Source organism: Musca autumnalis, unplaced genomic scaffold (assembly GCF_047663935.1).
Source record: "Musca autumnalis isolate F117 unplaced genomic scaffold, ASM4766393v1 scaffold_5, whole genome shotgun sequence".
Classification (NCBI taxonomy): domain Eukaryota; kingdom Metazoa; phylum Arthropoda; class Insecta; order Diptera; family Muscidae; genus Musca; species Musca autumnalis.
In genome coordinates, this window is record NW_027412088.1 from 125,310,646 (window position 1) to 125,330,073 (window position 19,428).

The 19,428-nt window shown below is 35.0% G+C and overlaps 2 protein-coding genes across 6 annotated transcripts in view; one reads left to right on the top strand and one right to left on the bottom strand.

Annotated features, from left to right (window-relative positions):
* LOC141405249 (protein pangolin, isoforms A/H/I/S-like) overlaps nt 1-19,428 on the bottom strand; it is a 449,154-nt gene that overhangs the window by 84,210 nt on the left and 345,516 nt on the right. The window lies entirely within an intron of this gene.
* LOC141386746 (uncharacterized) lies at nt 12,806-13,375 on the top strand. Its single transcript, XM_073955666.1, has one exon. It carries the CDS (start codon nt 12,806-12,808, stop codon nt 13,373-13,375), a length of 570 nt encoding a protein of 189 aa, XP_073811767.1.

Genomic DNA, 19,428 nt, shown 5'->3' on the forward strand with positions numbered 1-19,428 from the left:
CCCTTGCCGACCGAGAGGGCCACCTCCCCTTAACGTAGGGAGCGCGTACACCTCATATTCCGGAATATGGGGGATTAGTAGACTAGGGAAAACCAGCTACAGCAAAACATCAGCCGGTTAGAAAGTTACATTTTAAAGACAAACACATCAAAAAATAAAATAGGTCTAATCTAACATATTGCCTGGCAACTGCTACAACAATACTAAGAACGTAAGATAAAGTTTTTTATGACATGCAGAGGTTCCGATAAAGACATCCTATTATATAACTTGTTATATTCATCACATAAAGATCGGAGTGGATTACTTATTACATAATTAGATTTCGCTAACGTTAATTTAAGTGGTATGTAGTTTCGAGTATTACGTGAAGGTACATTAAAATTGATTTCGCCAATTAAAAACTGTGATTCAATTTGTCCACGCAAAAGTTTAATAATGAATATAGATCTGAGCATTAAACGTCTTTTTTCCAACGTTGGAAGGTCAATTAACTTTAGACGGTTTTCATATGGTGGAAGAGATTCACTTGTGCTCCACCCTAAGCCTCTAAGAGCAAATAAAAGAAATTGAACTTGTACTGATTCTATCTTATCAGAATAACATTTGTAAAAAGGACTCCAAAGTACACAACCGTATTCCAATGTTGGTCGGACAAGGCTAGTGAATAAGCGTTTGGTCACGTATGGATCGTCAAATTCCTTAGACCAGCGTTTTATAAAGCCAAGTAATGACTTGGCTTTATTAACACAAGACTCTATATGTAAGTTGAAACGCAATTTACTATCTAAAATAACTCCAAGATCCACAAACGAGTCTACATTATCCAATTTGTGCGAACCTATGAAATAATCGCAAGAATCAGGACGAGATCTATAAAATGACAATTTTTTACATTTTTTTAAGTTTAATGACATACCGTTGACACTACACCAGTTGGAAAGAGAATACAAATCATGTTGCAGATTAATTGATTGATTATAAGAATCATGATTGCTAAACAGTTTAACATCGTCAGCAAACATTAATACTTTAGAGCAACGAATAACAGATGGAAGGTCATTTAAGTAGAGTACAAAAAGTAATGGACCTAAATGGCTACCCTGAGGAACACCAGAATGCACAGTTATATTTTTTGACAGAATATCATTAAAAGAAACCCTTTGGGTACGGTCCTGTAGATAAGAACGTATCCACGACAAGAGTATTGATGGGAACCCCATAGAATCAAGCTTATATATTAACAATTCGTGTACAACGGTGTCAAAGGCCTTACTGAAATCTGTGTATATAACATCAGTTTGACATTTATTTACGAATCCATTGTGAACGTGACATGTAAGTTCCAATAAATTTGTCAAGGTAGACCTAGCCTTAACGAAACCATGTTGATAAGGTGATATTATAGATCTAACGAAATGAGTTATTCGGCGTGAAACCAGAAGCTCAAAAAGTTTAGGAATTGCACTTAGTTTTGCAATACCTCTATAGTTTTCAATCACACATCTACTATCAGATTTATGCAAAGGAATAATATAGCTAGATCTCCAGACAAGTGGGAAATATCCCAATGTCAACGAGTCATTGAAAATAATTGTTAGGGGACGATAAAGTTCATATGCACATGATTTTAAAATAGAAGTCGGAACACCATCAGAACCTGGTGAGTTTGAATATTTCAATGACAATAAACCATTTAATACATCATCCTCAGTGAGAATAATGCGAGGAAACTGGTTAAGTTTATGAATATTATAAGGGTAATTAAGGGAGTTAGTTGAACATTTGGAGTAAGTATTTTGAAAAAAGTCAGCAAACATATTTGCAATGTCATTAGGGTCACATGATTCACTACAACCAAGTCTCATGCTACTAGGAAATTCACGTACTTTTCTTTTAGAGTTTACGAATTTATAAAAGTTTTTAGGATTACTATGAAAATTATTTCGCATCTTAATTAAGTAATTTGAATAACACCTTGAATTTTCTCTGTTGAACGCATTTCTAGCTTTTGCATAATTGGTAAAGTTTAAAGTGGAATTACATCTTTTAAATTTTTTATACATTCTACTTTTCATATTGCGCAAACTCCTGAGATGTGGAGTAAACCAAGCAGGACCCATTTCTGAGCACATCTTTAAAAGAGGAACTGATACTGTTAATGCATCATTAAGTACTTTATAAAAATTTGAAATACGGGAATCAATGTTTCCCTGAGGTAACCAAGTATTATTTGATAAGAAAGAACGCAGAAGGACCACATTAGTTTTACCAAAATTTAGTTTACTTGGCTTAGTTTGCGATAAAGTTTTAGTAGTTAAGCTATTATTGAGTTCAAGAGTTACCATAAGGGTGGGATGATACATATCTTCAGGTTCTGAGAATGGAGGACTTGCACATACAGAAGAGTTTATGGTTGAAGAAAACACTAAGTCTAAAATTTTGCCTTTAGAATTATAGATATTATTTATTTGATAGAGACATTGATCAAAAATATTTTCCCAGAATGATAACATGTCTGTAGAGAGTTCTGTTGATGAAACAGGTACATAATCTACTATGTTGTCACCTGAGACCTGAGTTAGGTAAATTAAAATCACCAAGACAAATCAATTCAGAATTTGCTGAATGCCGTAATGAAACTTCTTTTATTAATTCAGAATGTTTAAGATAAATGTCTATGTCTGAGTTTGGGGCAATGTAGGAGCACGTTATAATAAAGGATTGATTTAAATATTTTATTTTAACACACACAAATTCAATATAAGGGTATTCAGTAAGCATAATTCGCTCTGATGCAATGGAATTATGAACTGCAATAAATACTCCTCCACCAATTTTGTTTAACCGATCTTTTCTGTATACTTGGTACTGATCTGACAAAATCTCAGTGTCACGAATACCTGGTTTCAGCCAAGTTTCTGTAAAAACTAGGATTTTAAGATCACAACCAAAAGATTTTAAGTAAATATTATTAAGTTTAGTATTAAGACCTCTAACATTTTGGTAAAGTAAGGATAGCGAACTTATTGGTTTTTTGAAACAGGCACGACTGAAGGAATAACTACAGGATTATTAGTATTAGATTTATCTCTGTATATATATTCTTTAACTAGTGTACTTTCTGGCCAAAATGAATCATTTAATATAACATTAAAGAACTCATGAGGCACAGTTAATTTAAAAGATGATATGACACGTGGCGTTGACGAATTATATTTCATAATTTTGCAGTCAGTGTCACGTAAATTATTCAATCTAGCTTTTAGGTAATTATATATGTTATCTACAGTTGTTTTAGGATGTAGTCTGGAAATAAAAATACTTTTTCTGGGAGGAATTACGATTAGTTCATTACTACCCCCAGACCAAGAAGGATTGGAATTTAAAGTTTGATCAGTTTCCTGAATTTGAGGTGTAATTGGAACAGAAGCATTAACATTTGAAAAGGGTGCATTGACAGTAACTATAGGTATAGAATTAGTTAGAGAACATATGGGTAACATTTCTGAAGAAGGCATTTCTATTGTCGAATTTCCCTTTGAACTTGAGACGATTGGAAGTGATGAACGCTGCCCCGGTAGGGCCAGGCTATTTTCCGAAGGTAAGGTCTCAGCAGACTTGCGTGGCGGAACCACAGCTGGTGAATTAAGGCTAATTAAGTTATCACCAGGAACAACAGTTGAGATTTTTTTACGTTTCGGAGAGCCATCAGCGAAATCAAAATTTTTAAACATTTTTTCAAAAATTTCAAGCCTTGAAAAAACGACTTCAAAATCCTTCCTCATGGCAGCAAGCTCCATTTTAGATTCCCTGAAGAGACGGTAAAAATCTACTTCCAGGGACCTACAATTGGCACATGCCCAACGAAATCCATTATTGCGATCAGTAATGACATCAAAATGTTTGCCAGTGAAACCTAAGCATTTCAAATGTTCATGCTTCTCACATAACCAACAAGTCAACAAACGCTCTTTCAAACTTGTAACTTTACAGTCTTTATTTATACATTCCATTATTAATAGTTATGCCTAAAAGTATGCTATACCAAAAGCCAATAAAAAGTTTTAAAAAATTTAAAGTTGTTTAATTTTAAAACCGCCTCAAAGTATGCTCTAAATCTTAGCCAATAAAATATTACGAACAAATATGTAAAAGCACAAGACACAATAGCAAATGTCAAAAATAAAACAAAACAAAATAATCACTATGAAACACTGAGACAGACACAAAATTAAATTTTACTTATCTGCCAAACTAATATGTTATAAAACAGAACTTCACTGAGCACTAAAGCGTTTAATTATATATTTTTATTAATTCGGTAAATCAAACACGAAAAAACACTGAAACTAATAAAATTTTTATAATAAATTATCCACTTTGTAGAACACAAAAATAACACAACTAAACACAACAAGGGTTGCCAGAAATTGAAAGATAAAAAGGTGGCAACGATTTTTCACTGGCCCAGATGTGCAAGTGAATAGAACCCAATCGCAACGAATGATTTCTTCATCTCATAAGACAATACTCATTTAACCTAATAGTCATTATGAATCATAAAGAACGGCATTTGGGAGAGTAAATGTTTTCGCTGGTCCAGATGTGCAAGTGACTACTATAAAATCTCCACGAATAATGACTCAGGTCATCACTCAATAATAGTTTTTATGGATGAAATATTAACTTCGTCCAAAACTATCTGTTTTACAATGTAGAGTTTAATACGGTAATAGCCTATATAACTTTCATCACCATTTCTTTCATAATGTGAATATTATATTCAATTGGAGAAATGAGATTGGAGTTTTATACTTATATTTATGGAAATTAAATAAGCTCAAATAGAAAGAGAGGGAGAATCGAAAAAGTGACTTAGAAATTACATGTTTCCCAACACGTGGATTAGATACGATAATTCTTTAAAATTGTATGTTATTTTGGGATATACATTAGGGCGGGGCGATTTGAAAACCTTAATGGGCCCTTCGCGTTTCTGATTCCTGGGGTTGAACTGAGCAATAAAGTCTACTGGACCATATGTTTACGATGAAAATCGAGCCTCCCGATTTTGACTTTAAGTTTGTTATTGACGTTTTTTGGATATTTTGGCATATAACAGCCAAACCATTGAGATTTTCGATCCAACACAAAGACAAACATTGTAGCCAAGACAGTAATTGAAAACTCTCTAATACATCTCAAAAGCATTGGAACGCTCCTTCAGGCAGTTTTGGCCTTAAGAATGTGCAAACTTTTCGGAAAATGTCGATAAATGACATTGTGCTACAAAATTTGACCCGAAAAATATTCAAGTGTTCTGATGCAAAATTATATCGTGTTGGGATCCATGGACAACGACAATGCCTTTATTTCGTTTGGGTCACTTTGTTTTATTTTTTTATAACGGTAAAAGTAGTGAAAATCTGGGTTTCTTAAATTTTAAAATTTAAACGGGCATATCTTATTTTTTCCACAACGGATTTCTTTTGATCCATCTTCCTTTTAAAGGGGTGAATAATGTCTTTTGAATAAGCTATTATTGTTTTCAATCGGTTAACAAATGGCTAAGTTATAGTGGTTTATGTCTGAAAAATCCCACAAAAAAACTATAAAGGAATTTCTCATAATTTTCAAAAATATAATGTTTTTTTGTTTTGTTCAATATTTATTTTGAAAATTATGAGAAATGCCTTTATAGGTTTTTTGTGGGTTTTTTCAGACATAAACCTCTATAACATAGCCATTTGTTAACCGATTTAAAACAATAATAGCTTATTCAAAAGACATTATTCACCCCTTTAAAAGGAAGAAGGACCAAAAGAAATCCCTTGTGGAAAAAATAAGATATGCCCGTTTAAATCTGAAAATGTAAGAAACACAGATTTTCACTACTTTTACCGTTATAAAAAAATAAAACGAAGTGACCCAAACGAAATAAAGGCACTGTCGTTGTCCATGGATCCCAACACGATATAATTTTGCATCAGAACACTTGAATATTTTTCGGGTCAAATTTTGTAGCACAATGTCATTTATCGACATTTTCCGAAAAGTTTACACATTCTTAAGGCCAAAACTGCCTGAAGGAGCGTTCCAATGCTTTTGCGGTGTATTAGAGAGTTTTCAATTACTGTCTTGGCTACAATGTTTGTCTTTGTGTTGGATCGAAAATCCCAATGGTTTGGCTGTTATATGCTAAAGTATCCAAAAAACGTCAATAAGAAACTTAAAGTCTAAATCGGGAGGCTCGATTTTCACGGTAGATATATGGTCCAGTGGACTTTTTTGCTCAGTTCAATCCCAGGAGTCAGAAACGCGAAGGGCTCATTAAGGGTTTTTTGCTTCCACACAAATCGCCCCACCCTAATATACATATACATTACTGTTATTCATTCAAAGTTGAACTAGGATAGGATTCACAATTTAATACGAAAATACGTATGAAGAAGAGAACAAACATAAATATCAATAGAAATGATTCAGAGAAACGGGGAAATGCAAATTGATCTACAATGATCTTTAATGTTTGTATACTTTTAATAAAGTTTTTCTATATGGCACTAACTGTAATTAGAAAGTAGAAACACTGTTGCTCAATAAAGATTACCTTAGTTAGCATTAACATTTTAATAAGATTTCCTATGCCTTAAATATGGTCCGTCTTTGCATGTACGAGTATATAATTATACGGGTAATTTCGTATATGAGAGGACATTTTGAAATATTATTCTTCTATTAGGAAAACTGAGATTGGAGAAATGTGTATATGAGATTTCTAAAATAAAGATAATCTTAGAATGTTCTCTTAAGAGTGGAGTACTCTGGTGTCGAATTATATACATATATCGGCGACTAGAAGAAATGACACAAGAAAAAAATGTTTTATGCAATTTATGATGAAATATATAATCTTTACTTTGCAAGCGAATATAACCAAGCCTAGATTGCTGATGTCAAAAAGGGTTCTCAAAAAAAGAATGTACACTGGGAGAATTGAGAAAATATAAGTGTTTAGAATGGATACTGGAATAGAAATTTGAAATAATTTTAAGATATTTCTAGGACTTAATTTATAACCTAAATTTTCTGCAGAAATCACAAATGTAAGAATAGTTTGGATCTAGAATTAAGATGCATGTTGCACCCGAGGACGTGTGCAAGGGAGCGTGGCCGAGTTGTAAGCACTATATTTATGTGGAAAACATAAAAATGTTCTTGGTGTTTATTGTTGACCTGTTGGTGGTTAATTTTTGTTTGATGTTTTTTTCGGCTTAAGGTCAGTAAAAAACGATGTTTATTTTTGTTTTCAAATTTTTATTCCAATATTTCGGTTGACATCGTCAACCATCTTCAGGGATAAACTACAATAAAAACGCAAATTAACATTTGAAAAACAAAAACAATTATAACACAAAATTTACATTTAATGAGAAAAGCAACAGCTTCAGATGCCGTTTTGAGCTAGACTAATTGCAACTAAGTTTTTTCTTTTCGTCGAGAGTGCTTGTGTACTAAATGTCTATATATGTGTGCACAGTGATCGGTATCGGTTTTATAATTCATTCTGATATCGCTGGGTGTATTTATTATGTGCAGCATTTCTAAGGTGAATCGTCTTTTGTAATTATTCTCCTGCATTAGTATGTCTACGTTTTTGAAATTCGGAGTATGTCCTGTCAAAGTGCAGTGTGCTGCTAAGGCCGTCTTTTGTTCCAAGGGTTTGTCCATTTTTTGATCCGACTTATGTCCGGAAAGTCTAGTTTTTAATTTTGTTTTCGTTGTACCAACATATACCTCCTGGCATATGTTGGTTCCGTCTCCATTGTATTTTATTTTGTAAACAATGTTGCACTTATCTTCCTTTTAAACTTTAGATTTTGTTTTACTGAAAAAACTGTTAACGTTGTTGCTCGTTTTTAGGGCTAACTGGTAGTCGTCCTTATTGTATATATTGGAGGTCTTTAACCTTTCCGAAAAGCCAGGTATATAAGTAATTGATTTGTATACTTTTTCTTTCTTGTCTTCTTTTTGTGCTTTTTGTTTTTCCGTTGTATATTTTATTAATTCTTCTATGGTTTTGTGGGGAAAATCGTTTTTGTATAAAATGTTATATATTTTTTGCTCATTTACTGCATGGAAACTCTCGTCGCTTATACTTAATACCCGATTAATAAAGTTTGTAGCGGTGTTTATAGAATAGAAATTTATTAGACGTCCTGTTGCTGTAGGTTTTTGATACCAATCAAGTGATAGTTTGTTTCCTTGTCGAATTATAACTGCATCCAAGTATGGTAGTTTTTGGTTTTCTTCCAATTCGTGGGTAAATTTAATGTTTTTGTCAAAAGAATTCAGTTTGTTTAGTGTGTTGTCAATTTCAGTTTTTTTCACTATGCAGAAAATATCGTCTACGTACTTCGTTATTAATTTCGGCTTATCCGTCAGTTTATCTATTACAGCGTCCAATAATTCCTCCATTACGATGTCCGCAATGATCGGTGACGCAGGCGATCCCATTGGTAGTCCTTTTTTCTGCTCGTACATTTTGTCATTATATAAAAAATATCTTGAATCTTTTATACAAAGAGTCAATATTTCTAAGAACAAATCTTTCGGTATTTTTGTGTGTTCGCTAATAAAATTCCATTTTTCTGATACAGTCCTTATTGCCAAATTTATCGGAACACTCGGAAATAAAGACACAACGTCAAATGAGATTAGTATTTCGTCATCATTGATACTGGTTTCTTTAACTCTTGCTTTTAAATCCAATGCGTCTTTTATGTTATATTTAGAATTTTTCGTCAGGTTTTTTAAAATTCCTACTATATATTTTGAAAGTCCATATGTTGGCGAATTGATTGACGAGCATATGGGTCTAAGTGGTATTCCCTCTTTATGGATTTTCGGGAGACCATAAATTCGGGGCGCAACGGCTGTATTCGTCGTCATTATATTTTTCTCAAAAACGTCAATTATATTCATATTAAACAGCTTTTCTATTAATTTGTTATTTTTAGTTTGCAAGTTCGATGTCGGATCTCGTTTTAATCTTCTATATGTGCACATGTCCCATAATATTGATTTCATCTTATTTTCATAGTCATCCTTGTTCATCGCCACAGTCTTTCCCCCTTTGTCTGCATTTAATATCAAGACGTCGTTATTTTCCTTTAAAAATTGTTTTGTTCTACCCACTGTGTCAATTATAAACTTATCTCTTTTGCTTAATTTCGTCTGTTGTAAGTGGTCGTCAATAAGAGAGACTATTTTCACTCTCGCATTTTCCTGATCCTCTTTATTGTCAAGTGTTTGTATGCATTCTTCGCTCTCAGCGATGACATTCAATAAGGGGAATGCTGTTCTTGTTGTTGGCAATGCATACTTGGGCCCCATCGACAGTAACCATTGCACAACATTTGGTATTGTTGTGTTTGTGGCGTTAATAAACCAATCGTTATTTTGTATGTTAAGTTCTTTTTGGTGTTTTTCTTTTAGTTTCTGGTATTTCTTGATGTGTCTTGTTTTGTTATTGTTGTCATAACTCTCGTGAAGTAATTTTTCGCTCTCCATATAATTATTGTAATCTCTTTCGTCCATTAGGTTTTGAAGTTTCTCTCTAGTTTTTGCCAGCATAGTTTTGTTTTTGTTGATTTCTTTATGTTTTTGTTGTATAAGTAAATTGAGAATTTTAATATGAAAGTTGTAGTTGTGTTTTTCTAGAGTAGTTATTAAATTTGGCGGTATTTTGTCATTTACTTTGAATATTTCGTATGTTGTTTTTGTTGTATTAAGTATAAAATTTGGTATTATTCCCATGTTCCTGCACTTTAGTAAAAATGTTGTGGATGCTTTTAATGACGCGGTTTTTTTGTTGCATTTTGAATATGATTTAGTTTTGTTTACAGTGTTTGTGTTATATTTTCTTCGTCATCGAACTTGCAAACTAAAAATAACAAATTAATAGAAAAGCTGTTTAATATGAATATAATTGACGTTTTTGAGAAAAATATAATGACGACGAATACAGCCGTTGCGCCCCGAATTTATGGTCTCCCGAAAATCCATAAAGAGGGAATACCACTTAGACCCATATGCTCGTCAATCAATTCGCCAACATATGGACTTTCAAAATATATAGTAGGAATTTTAAAAAAACCTGACGAAAAATTCTAAATATAACATAAAAGACGCATTGGCTTTAAAAGCAAGAGTTAAAGAAACCAGTTTCAATGATGACGAAATACTAATCTCATTTGACGTTGTGTCTTTATTTCCGAGTGTTCCGATAAATTTGGCAATAAGGACTATATCAGAAAAATGGAATTTTATTAGCGAACACACAAAAATACCGAAAGATTTGTTCTTAGAAATATTGACTCTTTGTATAAAAGATTCAAGATATTTTTTATATAATGACAAAATGTACGAGCAGAAAAAAGGACTACCAATGGGATCGCCTGCGTCACCGATCATTGCGGACATCGTAATGGAGGAATTATTGGGCGCTGTAATAGATAAACTGACGGATAAGCCGAAATTAATAACGAAGTACGTAGACGATATTTTCTGCATAGTGAAAAAAACTGAAATTGACAACACACTAAACAAACTGAATTCTTTTGACAAAAAAATTCAATTTACCCACGAATTGGAAGAAAACCAAAAACTACCATACTTGGATGCAGTTATAATTCGACAAGGAAACAGACTATCACTTGATTGGTATCAAAAACCTACAGCAACAGGACGTCTAATAAATTTCTATTCTAAGCATCCACGACGAGTCAAGATAAACACCGCTACGAACTTTATTAATCGGGTATTAAGTATAAGCGACGAGAGTTTCCATGCAGTAAATGAGCAAAAAATATATAACATTTTATACAAAAACGATTTTCCCCACAAAACCATAGAAGAATTAATAAAATATACAACGTTGTTGGCGTTTTTTATTGTTGGACTGCAGAATTTTACATGTTTGTGTTTATTTCAGCTTTAGTCCATATTTTGTTGTAATTCAATTGTTTGAATAACAACAAAATATTTTAAAGTGGATATGAAATTGATTAGTTGCGGGCGAAGGGTAGGGAATACTATAGTTTCAGTTGTCACCAAACAACTTCATCAGTTCCCTTTTTCGCAAATTAAATAAAATGAGAAATTTGCTGTACGGCCCTAAAGCTGGGAAAGGGAACTGATGAAGTTGTTTGGTGACAACTGAAACTATAGTATTCCCTACCCTTCGCCCGCAACTAATCAATTTCATATCCACTTTAAAATATTTTGTTGTTATTCAAACAATTGAATTACAACAAAATATGGACTAAAGCTGAAATAAACACAAACATGTAAAATATACAACGGAAAAACAAAAAGCACAAAAAGAAGCCAAAAAAAAAGGTATACAAATCAATTACTTATATACCTTGCTTTTCGGAAAGGTTGAAGACCTCCAATATATACAATAAGGACGACTACCAGTTAGCCCTAAAAACGAGCAACAACGTTAACAGTTTTTTCAGTAAAACAAAATCTAAAGTTAAAAAGGAAGATAAGTGCAACATTGTTTACAAAATAAAATGCAATGGAGACGGAACCAACATATGCCAGGAGGTATATGTTGGTACAACGAAAACAAAATTAAAAACTAGACTTTCCGGACATAAGTCGGATCAAAAAAATGGACAAACCCTTGGAACAAAAGACGGCCTTAGCAGCACACTACACTTTAACAGGACATACACCGAATTTCAAAAACGTAGACATACTAACGCAGGAGAATAATTACAAAAGACGATTCACCTTAGAAATGCTGCACATAATAAATACACCCAGCGATATCAGAATGAATTATAGTACACAAGCACTCTCGACGAAAAGAAAAAACTTAGTTGCAATTAGTCTAGCTCAAAACTGCATCTGAAGCTGTTGCTTTTCTCATTAAATGTAAATTTTGTGTTGTAATTGTTTTTGTTTTTCAAATGTTAATTTGCGTTTTTATTGTAGTTTATCCCTGAAGATGGTTGACAATGTCAACCGAAATATTGGAATAAAAAATTGAAAACAAAAATAAACAACGTTTTTTACTGACCTTAAGCCGAAAAAACATCAAACAAAAATTAAACATAAAAATGTATTCTGAATAGTAACCTTCGACATAATTATAATAATACTGAAAATTTGGAAAATAATATATTCATTCTATTCAGGATTGTAAAACATAAAGTAGTGTTTGATTGATCTTACAGAAGACATCATCCTGCGGTTGATCCCAGCCCAAGAAATCCCAATAAGACCTCGTGCCAGAGTTTGGCTGCCCAATATAGATTGTGACGGCCCGAAACTACTACAAGGTCTGGCGCGGATGAACAAGGATGTTCCAATGGACGATTGGTCCGTAATCGCCACTGAACCCCCGAACAACTACAGCATGAGTTTGGTTCTCTCTATAACAGAAGCCGGAGTGGAGGCACAAGAGAGACTCGGCAACAAACTGTTCTTTGGCGTGAGGGAAGCCAAAGTATAGATACTAAGATCGCATGGCCCGAACGGAGAAGACGATGCAGATGACATCGACGATGCCGGAAAGCTGCTAGATAATATACAGCTAGAGGGGCCATCAATATCATCCCCACAATAAGATCATGCTCAAGGTCGTGCAGATCAATCTGAAGCACTCTAGAGTCACTTCCAATATACAACGACTAAGACGTCAAGAAATACCCCTATCAGATCACGCCAAGTACCTAGGCGTCATCCTAGATTCAATGCTATCATGGAAACGTAACATGGAAGAAACATGGTAGAAACTAAATGGTCAGAACATGTTTTGGGGCATGTTTTCACAAACGAAGATTCTCCCGTGCCTCATTTCGACTCAAGCGAGGTTCATCGTGGCTACGGGGTAATCAAATGCATGGACGAGTTCTCAAAGGGATTCTTGGAAAAATGTATGGCTAAGATCAGCGGTGCATGGGAAGATATCAGCCTGCGGTTGATCCCAGCCAAAGAAATCCCAATAAGACCTCGTGCCAGAGTTTGGCTGCCCAAGATAGATTGTGACGGCCCGAAACTACTACAAGGTCTGGCGAGGATGAACAAGGATGTTCCAATGAACGATTGGTCCGTAATCGCCAATGAACCCCCGAACAATAACAGCATGAGTTTGGTACTCTCTACAACAGAAGCCGGAGTGGAGGCACTAGAGAGACTCGGCAACAAACTGTTCTTTGGCGTGAGGGAAGCCAAAGTAAAGATACTAAGATCGCATGTCCCGAACGGAGAAGCCGATGCAGATGACATCGACGATGCCGGAAAGCTGCTAGATAATATGCAGCTAGAGGGGCCATCAACATCATCCCCACAATAAGATGATGCTCAAGGTCGTGCAGATCAATCTGAAGCACTCTAGAGTCGCTTCCAATCTACCACGACTAAGAGGTCAAGAAATACCCCTATCAGATCACGCAAAGTACCTAGGCGTCATCCTAGATTCATAGCTATCATGGAAACGTAACATGGAACATCGTGCTCACAAAGCAACCGTTGCATACTACACGTGAAATAAAACCTAAAATGGTATATAGTATACAAAGATCAGCATGCATCAGGGTGACAGGGAAAATTCGGTCTTGTCCGGCTGAAGCCCTCAATGTTATGATGCACATTCTGCCAATAGACATACACATCAAAGCAATCGCAACATGTAATGCGGCAAGGCTGCGGGCTCTAGGAATATGGAGCGATAGAGCCTACGGACATGCGTGCGTGCTTCACAAACTACCAAAAGAAATAGCAACTACTGCTGATTACTGCGCTCCTACAACGACTTTTGATCAGCCTTTTGAAGTCAAATTTCCAAGCAGGAAAGAATGGAATAATGGATCACCAATGACAGGTCATGACATCAATGTATGATGCAATTATATCTACATCCATAAAGCTACCTGACGACTGCAGTGTTTTTCAGGCGGAGATACTGGTCATAAATGAAGCTTCTTTTATTCTCTTACAACTCCACACACCAAACTCGATAGGAATTTTTGTCGACAGTCAAGCGGCACTCCTTGCACTAAAATCAAACTCTGCCACATCGAAGCTAGTGAAAGATTGTAAAGAAGAACTTGCTAAACTAGGGCGTCTGTCAAGAGAACTCTCCCCTGGATCCCAGGCCATAAGGGACTGGATGGGAACGAAAAAGCGGTCGAACTAGCCAGAGCAGGATCCGCCTCTAACGAACTCCCAAAGGCGTCAGTCGCAGCACCAATGAGAGTAGTTAAAGGGGATATCTTCAAATACTATCTATCATTGGCCGAGAGTAGATGGGACAAAACGGAAACATGCCGAATATCAAAATCTACATGGCTTCAATACAACGCCAAACGCACAAAGTTCCTAATCAGCCAAAATCAACGGAACCTGGCAAGACTTATTGCAGTGTTAACCGGTCACTGGGCTATCGGTAACCACACAAAGCGCTTAATTATACCACACAACGACCACTGTCGCAGCTGCGGAGATGAAGAAGAGGAGGAAACTGTTGAGCACCTCCTCTGTTCCTGCCCTGCACTAATGCAACGACGACTTAAAGCTATAGGACAGCCGTTCCTTCATAATATCGCCGAGGTAGCCGAAGTAGGTCCGGGAGACCTTCTACGATTTCTCAACTCATCAGGCTGGATTTAACTGCCAATTTAATACTACGAAATAACAATATTTGAACGAGTGGTGTGGTTTTCAAAACGGTATTCCTTACATACTAATTGAGGCTATAAAGTGTAGCCACAACGTAAACGAACCAACCAACCAACCATGGTGGATATCGACAATTAGTTCTAAAAATCACCTCATTAAATTCCATATAGTTGATCAAGTAATTAACTTTTGTAGAAAAACTTTTGATTGAAGGGATTTTTTTATATAAACCATGATATCAAACTGAGCACGTGAGTAACTCAAAGAAAAACAAATACAAAATATTCTCCAGCAAAGGGAAACCCTGGATATTCTGGATTCTCGCTTATACATTGATAAAGTTGGTCTCCAAAATAACGGGGATGTTAAAACAATGTATTGATGCGACCCGGATTTTAACCTCGGTCCTTATGACTGCTAAGCCAGTGCACCTCCTTTGAGCTATCTTATGAAAAGTGTGTGGTTTGGCACACTGCAGTTTTCAGATCGGTACAACCTAACTGGTACATTCCTTATATGCCAGTATAATAATATTGTTTTATATTTTCTGTAATTTTAAGTTTCGACTCAAACCAAGAACGAACAAAAAATGGGTGAGCAAACCAACAAGATCCTAGCATACATATTTGATATCGGCAATCAAACGATGATGGGATTGTGGGACTCCCATCTACCACAAATGTGCCTATATATATTTTCGATGTCGGCATTGAATACGACACGAAAAAAACTCGATCTTAGAATCAGCCTGGTTTAGTCGAAGAGTATCATTAAGATTCAAATCACTCCAAGCAGGAAAGGAGACGTTGGAAACCACTCGAACTTTTTGAAGGAGAGGAGACATTCAAAATTACTCGAACTTTTGTGGATGTGCGTTCAGGCTTGACAACAGCATGGCGAGGTAAATAGTAAGTAGGGCGGGAGGAAGAACTAAATGAAGAAACCAAGTGCATATTCTCCAACTCACTGTATTCCGGAACAACTCAAACATACTCTTCCTTTACTCGGGAGTTCGCTGGAGCCATAGCACTAGATCTGGAATATCCCAAACTTATACCATTAGAATTTGCCTCCTTAAAATCCAAACGAACAACATACCAACCATCACCTTTTGGAAGTAGTGGATTTAAAAAGATCTTCACGAAATTAATCGGAAGGGGATAGGAATTTTTTTCTTGGAAGATTTTCCACCTCACAAAAGAGTGAAATCTCTTAACGCACAGAGATTTCACAGGAATTTGAAATAATGTTGACTGTCCTGACCACAAGATGGTCTCTTGAGCAAAAAGAGGGTCACAAACCCCTGTCATTGAATCTGAGAGCATTAGAGAGTGTAGAACGTCGATTTCAAAAAGCAAGTAGATTTGAGTGCTCCTAAAGAAATTAGGACATTAATTAATTAATTACATTAATTAATTAGGACATTAATTACATCTCATTAATGTGCTTTTGTTTTTTTTGCCATAATCATGTAATTATCGTTTAGTTTGCTACTTCTTGTATTTCTTACATTTGTTTATTGTTGTAATTACGTCATTAGTGTGCTTGTCCACGTGTATTGATCTTCGCCCATGTATGTGAGTATGGTTGTTCGCTTAGTGCGAATGTACGTCTGTGTGTTCGTTGCTCAGATTCGAGGTGTTACCAGATGTTCTGGATAATTCCCGAACAGGGAGATTTTGGGATAAATACAGGCTGAGCTACAAAAACGCATTTTGGAATTGTTCGAGCGCCTCAGAATGGACATCGATGAATATGCGTTTGATATTAGAAACGAAACTTCAGAGGCGGTTCCGAGTTATAGGGAGGTTACAGAAGTGCTGATATCGAAGCTGAGGGAGATTACAGCAACATTGATGCAGCAATTTAGTAAGTGAATGGAAGAGGAATCTATTACAATAAAAGAAATCTTCAAATGTCTGATAGGGGAATTGGACAAAAATTCGCAAAAATTGGAAGAATTAGAGGGAAATTATAGAAAAATCAGCGAAAGACTCGAGAATATTACGCAAGTTATTGAAAAGCGAGTGGAGGTTGTAGAAACCCATTTAAAGAAATTGGATAGGCAATTTCTGGCCCACGACGAGAAGTTCGGGAATCTGGAAAAGAACATGTCGGAACTGGAAATCAAAGGAGGACCAATCTCTGAAAATCAAGCCTCAAGGGGAATGCTGTTCTTGTTGTTGGCAATGCATACTTGGGCCCCATCGACAGTAACCATTGCACAACATTTGGTATTGTTGTGTTTGTGGCGTTAAAAAACCAATCGTTATTTTGTATGTTAAGTTCTTTTTGGTGTTTTTCTTTTAGTTTCTGGTATTTCTTGATGTGTCTTGTTTTGTTATTGTTGTCATAACTCTCGTGAAGTAATTTTTCGCTCTCCATATAATTATTGTAATCTCTTTCGTCCATTAGGTTTTGAAGTTTCTCTCTAGTTTTTGCCAGCATAGTTTTGTTTTTGTTGATTTCTTTATGTTTTTGTTGTATAAGTAAATTGAGAATTTTAATATGAAAGTTGTAGTTGTGTTTTTCTAGAGTAGTTATTAAATTTGGCGGTATTTTGTCATTTACTTTGAATATTTCGTATGTTGTTTTTGTTGTATTAAGTATAAAATTTGGTATTATTCCCATGTTCCTGCACTTTAGTAAAAATGTTGTGGATGCTTTTAATGACGCGGTTTTTTTGTTGCATTTTGAATATGATTTAGTTTTGTTTACAGTGTTTGTGTTATATTTTCTTCGTCATCGAACTTGCAAACTAAAAATAACAAATTAATAGAAAAGCTGTTTAATATGAGTATAATTGACGTTTTTGAGAAAAATATAATGACGACGAATACAGCCGTTGCGCCCCGAATTTATGGTCTCCCGAAAATCCATAAAGAGGGAATACCACTTAGACCCATATGCTCGTCAATCAATTCGCCAACATATGGACTTTCAAAATATATAGTAGGAATTTTAAAAAAACCTGACGAAAAATTCTAAATATAAAAGACGCATTGGCTTTAAAAGCAAGAGTTAAAGAAACCAGTTTCAATGATGACGAAATACTAATCTCATTTGACGTTGTGTCTTTATTTCCGAGTGTTCCGATAAATTTGGCAATAAGGACTATATCAGAAAAATGGAATTTTATTAGCGAACACACAAAAATACCGAAAGATTTGTTCTTAGAAATATTGACTCTTTGTATAAAAGATTCAAGATATTTTTTATATAATGACAAAATGTACGAGCAGAAAAAAGGACTACCAATGGGATCGCCTGCGTCACCGATCATTGCGGATATCGTAATGGAGGAATTATTGGGCGCTGTAATAGATAAACTGACGGATAAGCCGAAATTAATAACGAAGTACGTAGACGATATTTTCTGCATAGTGAAAAAAACTGAAATTGACAACACACTAAACAAACTGAATTCTTTTGACAAAAAAATTCAATTTACCCACGAATTGGAAGAAAACCAAAAACTACCATACTTGGATGCAGTTATAATTCGACAAGGAAACAGACTATCACTTGATTGGTATCAAAAACCTACAGCAACAGGACGTCTAATAAATTTCTATTCTAAGCATCCACGACGAGTCAAGATAAACACCGCTACGAACTTTATTAATCGGGTATTAAGTATAAGCGACGAGAGTTTCCATGCAGTAAATGAGCAAAAAATATATAACATTTTATACAAAAACGATTTTCCCCACAAAACCATAGAAGAATTAATAAAATATACAACGTTGTTGGCGTTTTTTATTGTTGGACTGCAGAATTTTACATGTTTGTGTTTATTTCAGCTTTAGTCCATATTTTGTTGTAATTCAATTGTTTGAATAACAACAAAATATTTTAAAGTGGATATGAAATTGATTAGTTGCGGGCGAAGGGTAGGGAATACTATAGTTTCAGTTGTCACCAAACAACTTCATCAGTTCCCTTTTTCGCAAATTAAATAAAATGAGAAATTTGCTGTACGGCCCTAAAGCTGGGAAAGGGAACTGATGAAGTTGTTTGGTGACAACTGAAACTATAGTATTCCCTACCCTTCGCCCGCAACTAATCAATTTCATATCCACTTTAAAATATTTTGTTGTTATTCAAACAATTGAATTACAACAAAATATGGACTAAAGCTGAAATAAACACAAACATGTAAAATATACAACGGAAAAACAAAAAGCACAAAAAGAAGCCAAAAAAAAAAGGTATACAAATCAATTACTTATATATCTGGCTTTTCGGAAAGGTTGAAGACCTCCAATTTATACAATAAGGACGACTACCAGTTAGCCCTAAAAACGAGCAACAACGTTAACAGTTTTTTCAGTAAAACAAAATCTAAAGTTAAAAAGGAAGATAAGTGCAACATTGTTTACAAAATAAAATGCAATGGAGACGGAACCAACATATGCCAGGAGGTATATGTTGGTACAACGAAAACAAAATTAAAAACTAGACTTTCCGGACATAAGTCGGATCAAAAAAATGGACAAACCCTTGGAACAAAAGACGGCCTTAGCAGCACACTACACTTTAACAGGACATACACCGAATTTCAAAAACGTAGACATACTAACGCAGGAGAATAATTACAAAAGACGATTCACCTTAAAAATGCTGCACATAATAAATACACCCAGCGATATCAGAATGAATTATAGTACACAAGCACTCTCGACGAAAAGAAAAAACTTAGTTGCAATTAGTCTAGCTCAAAACTGC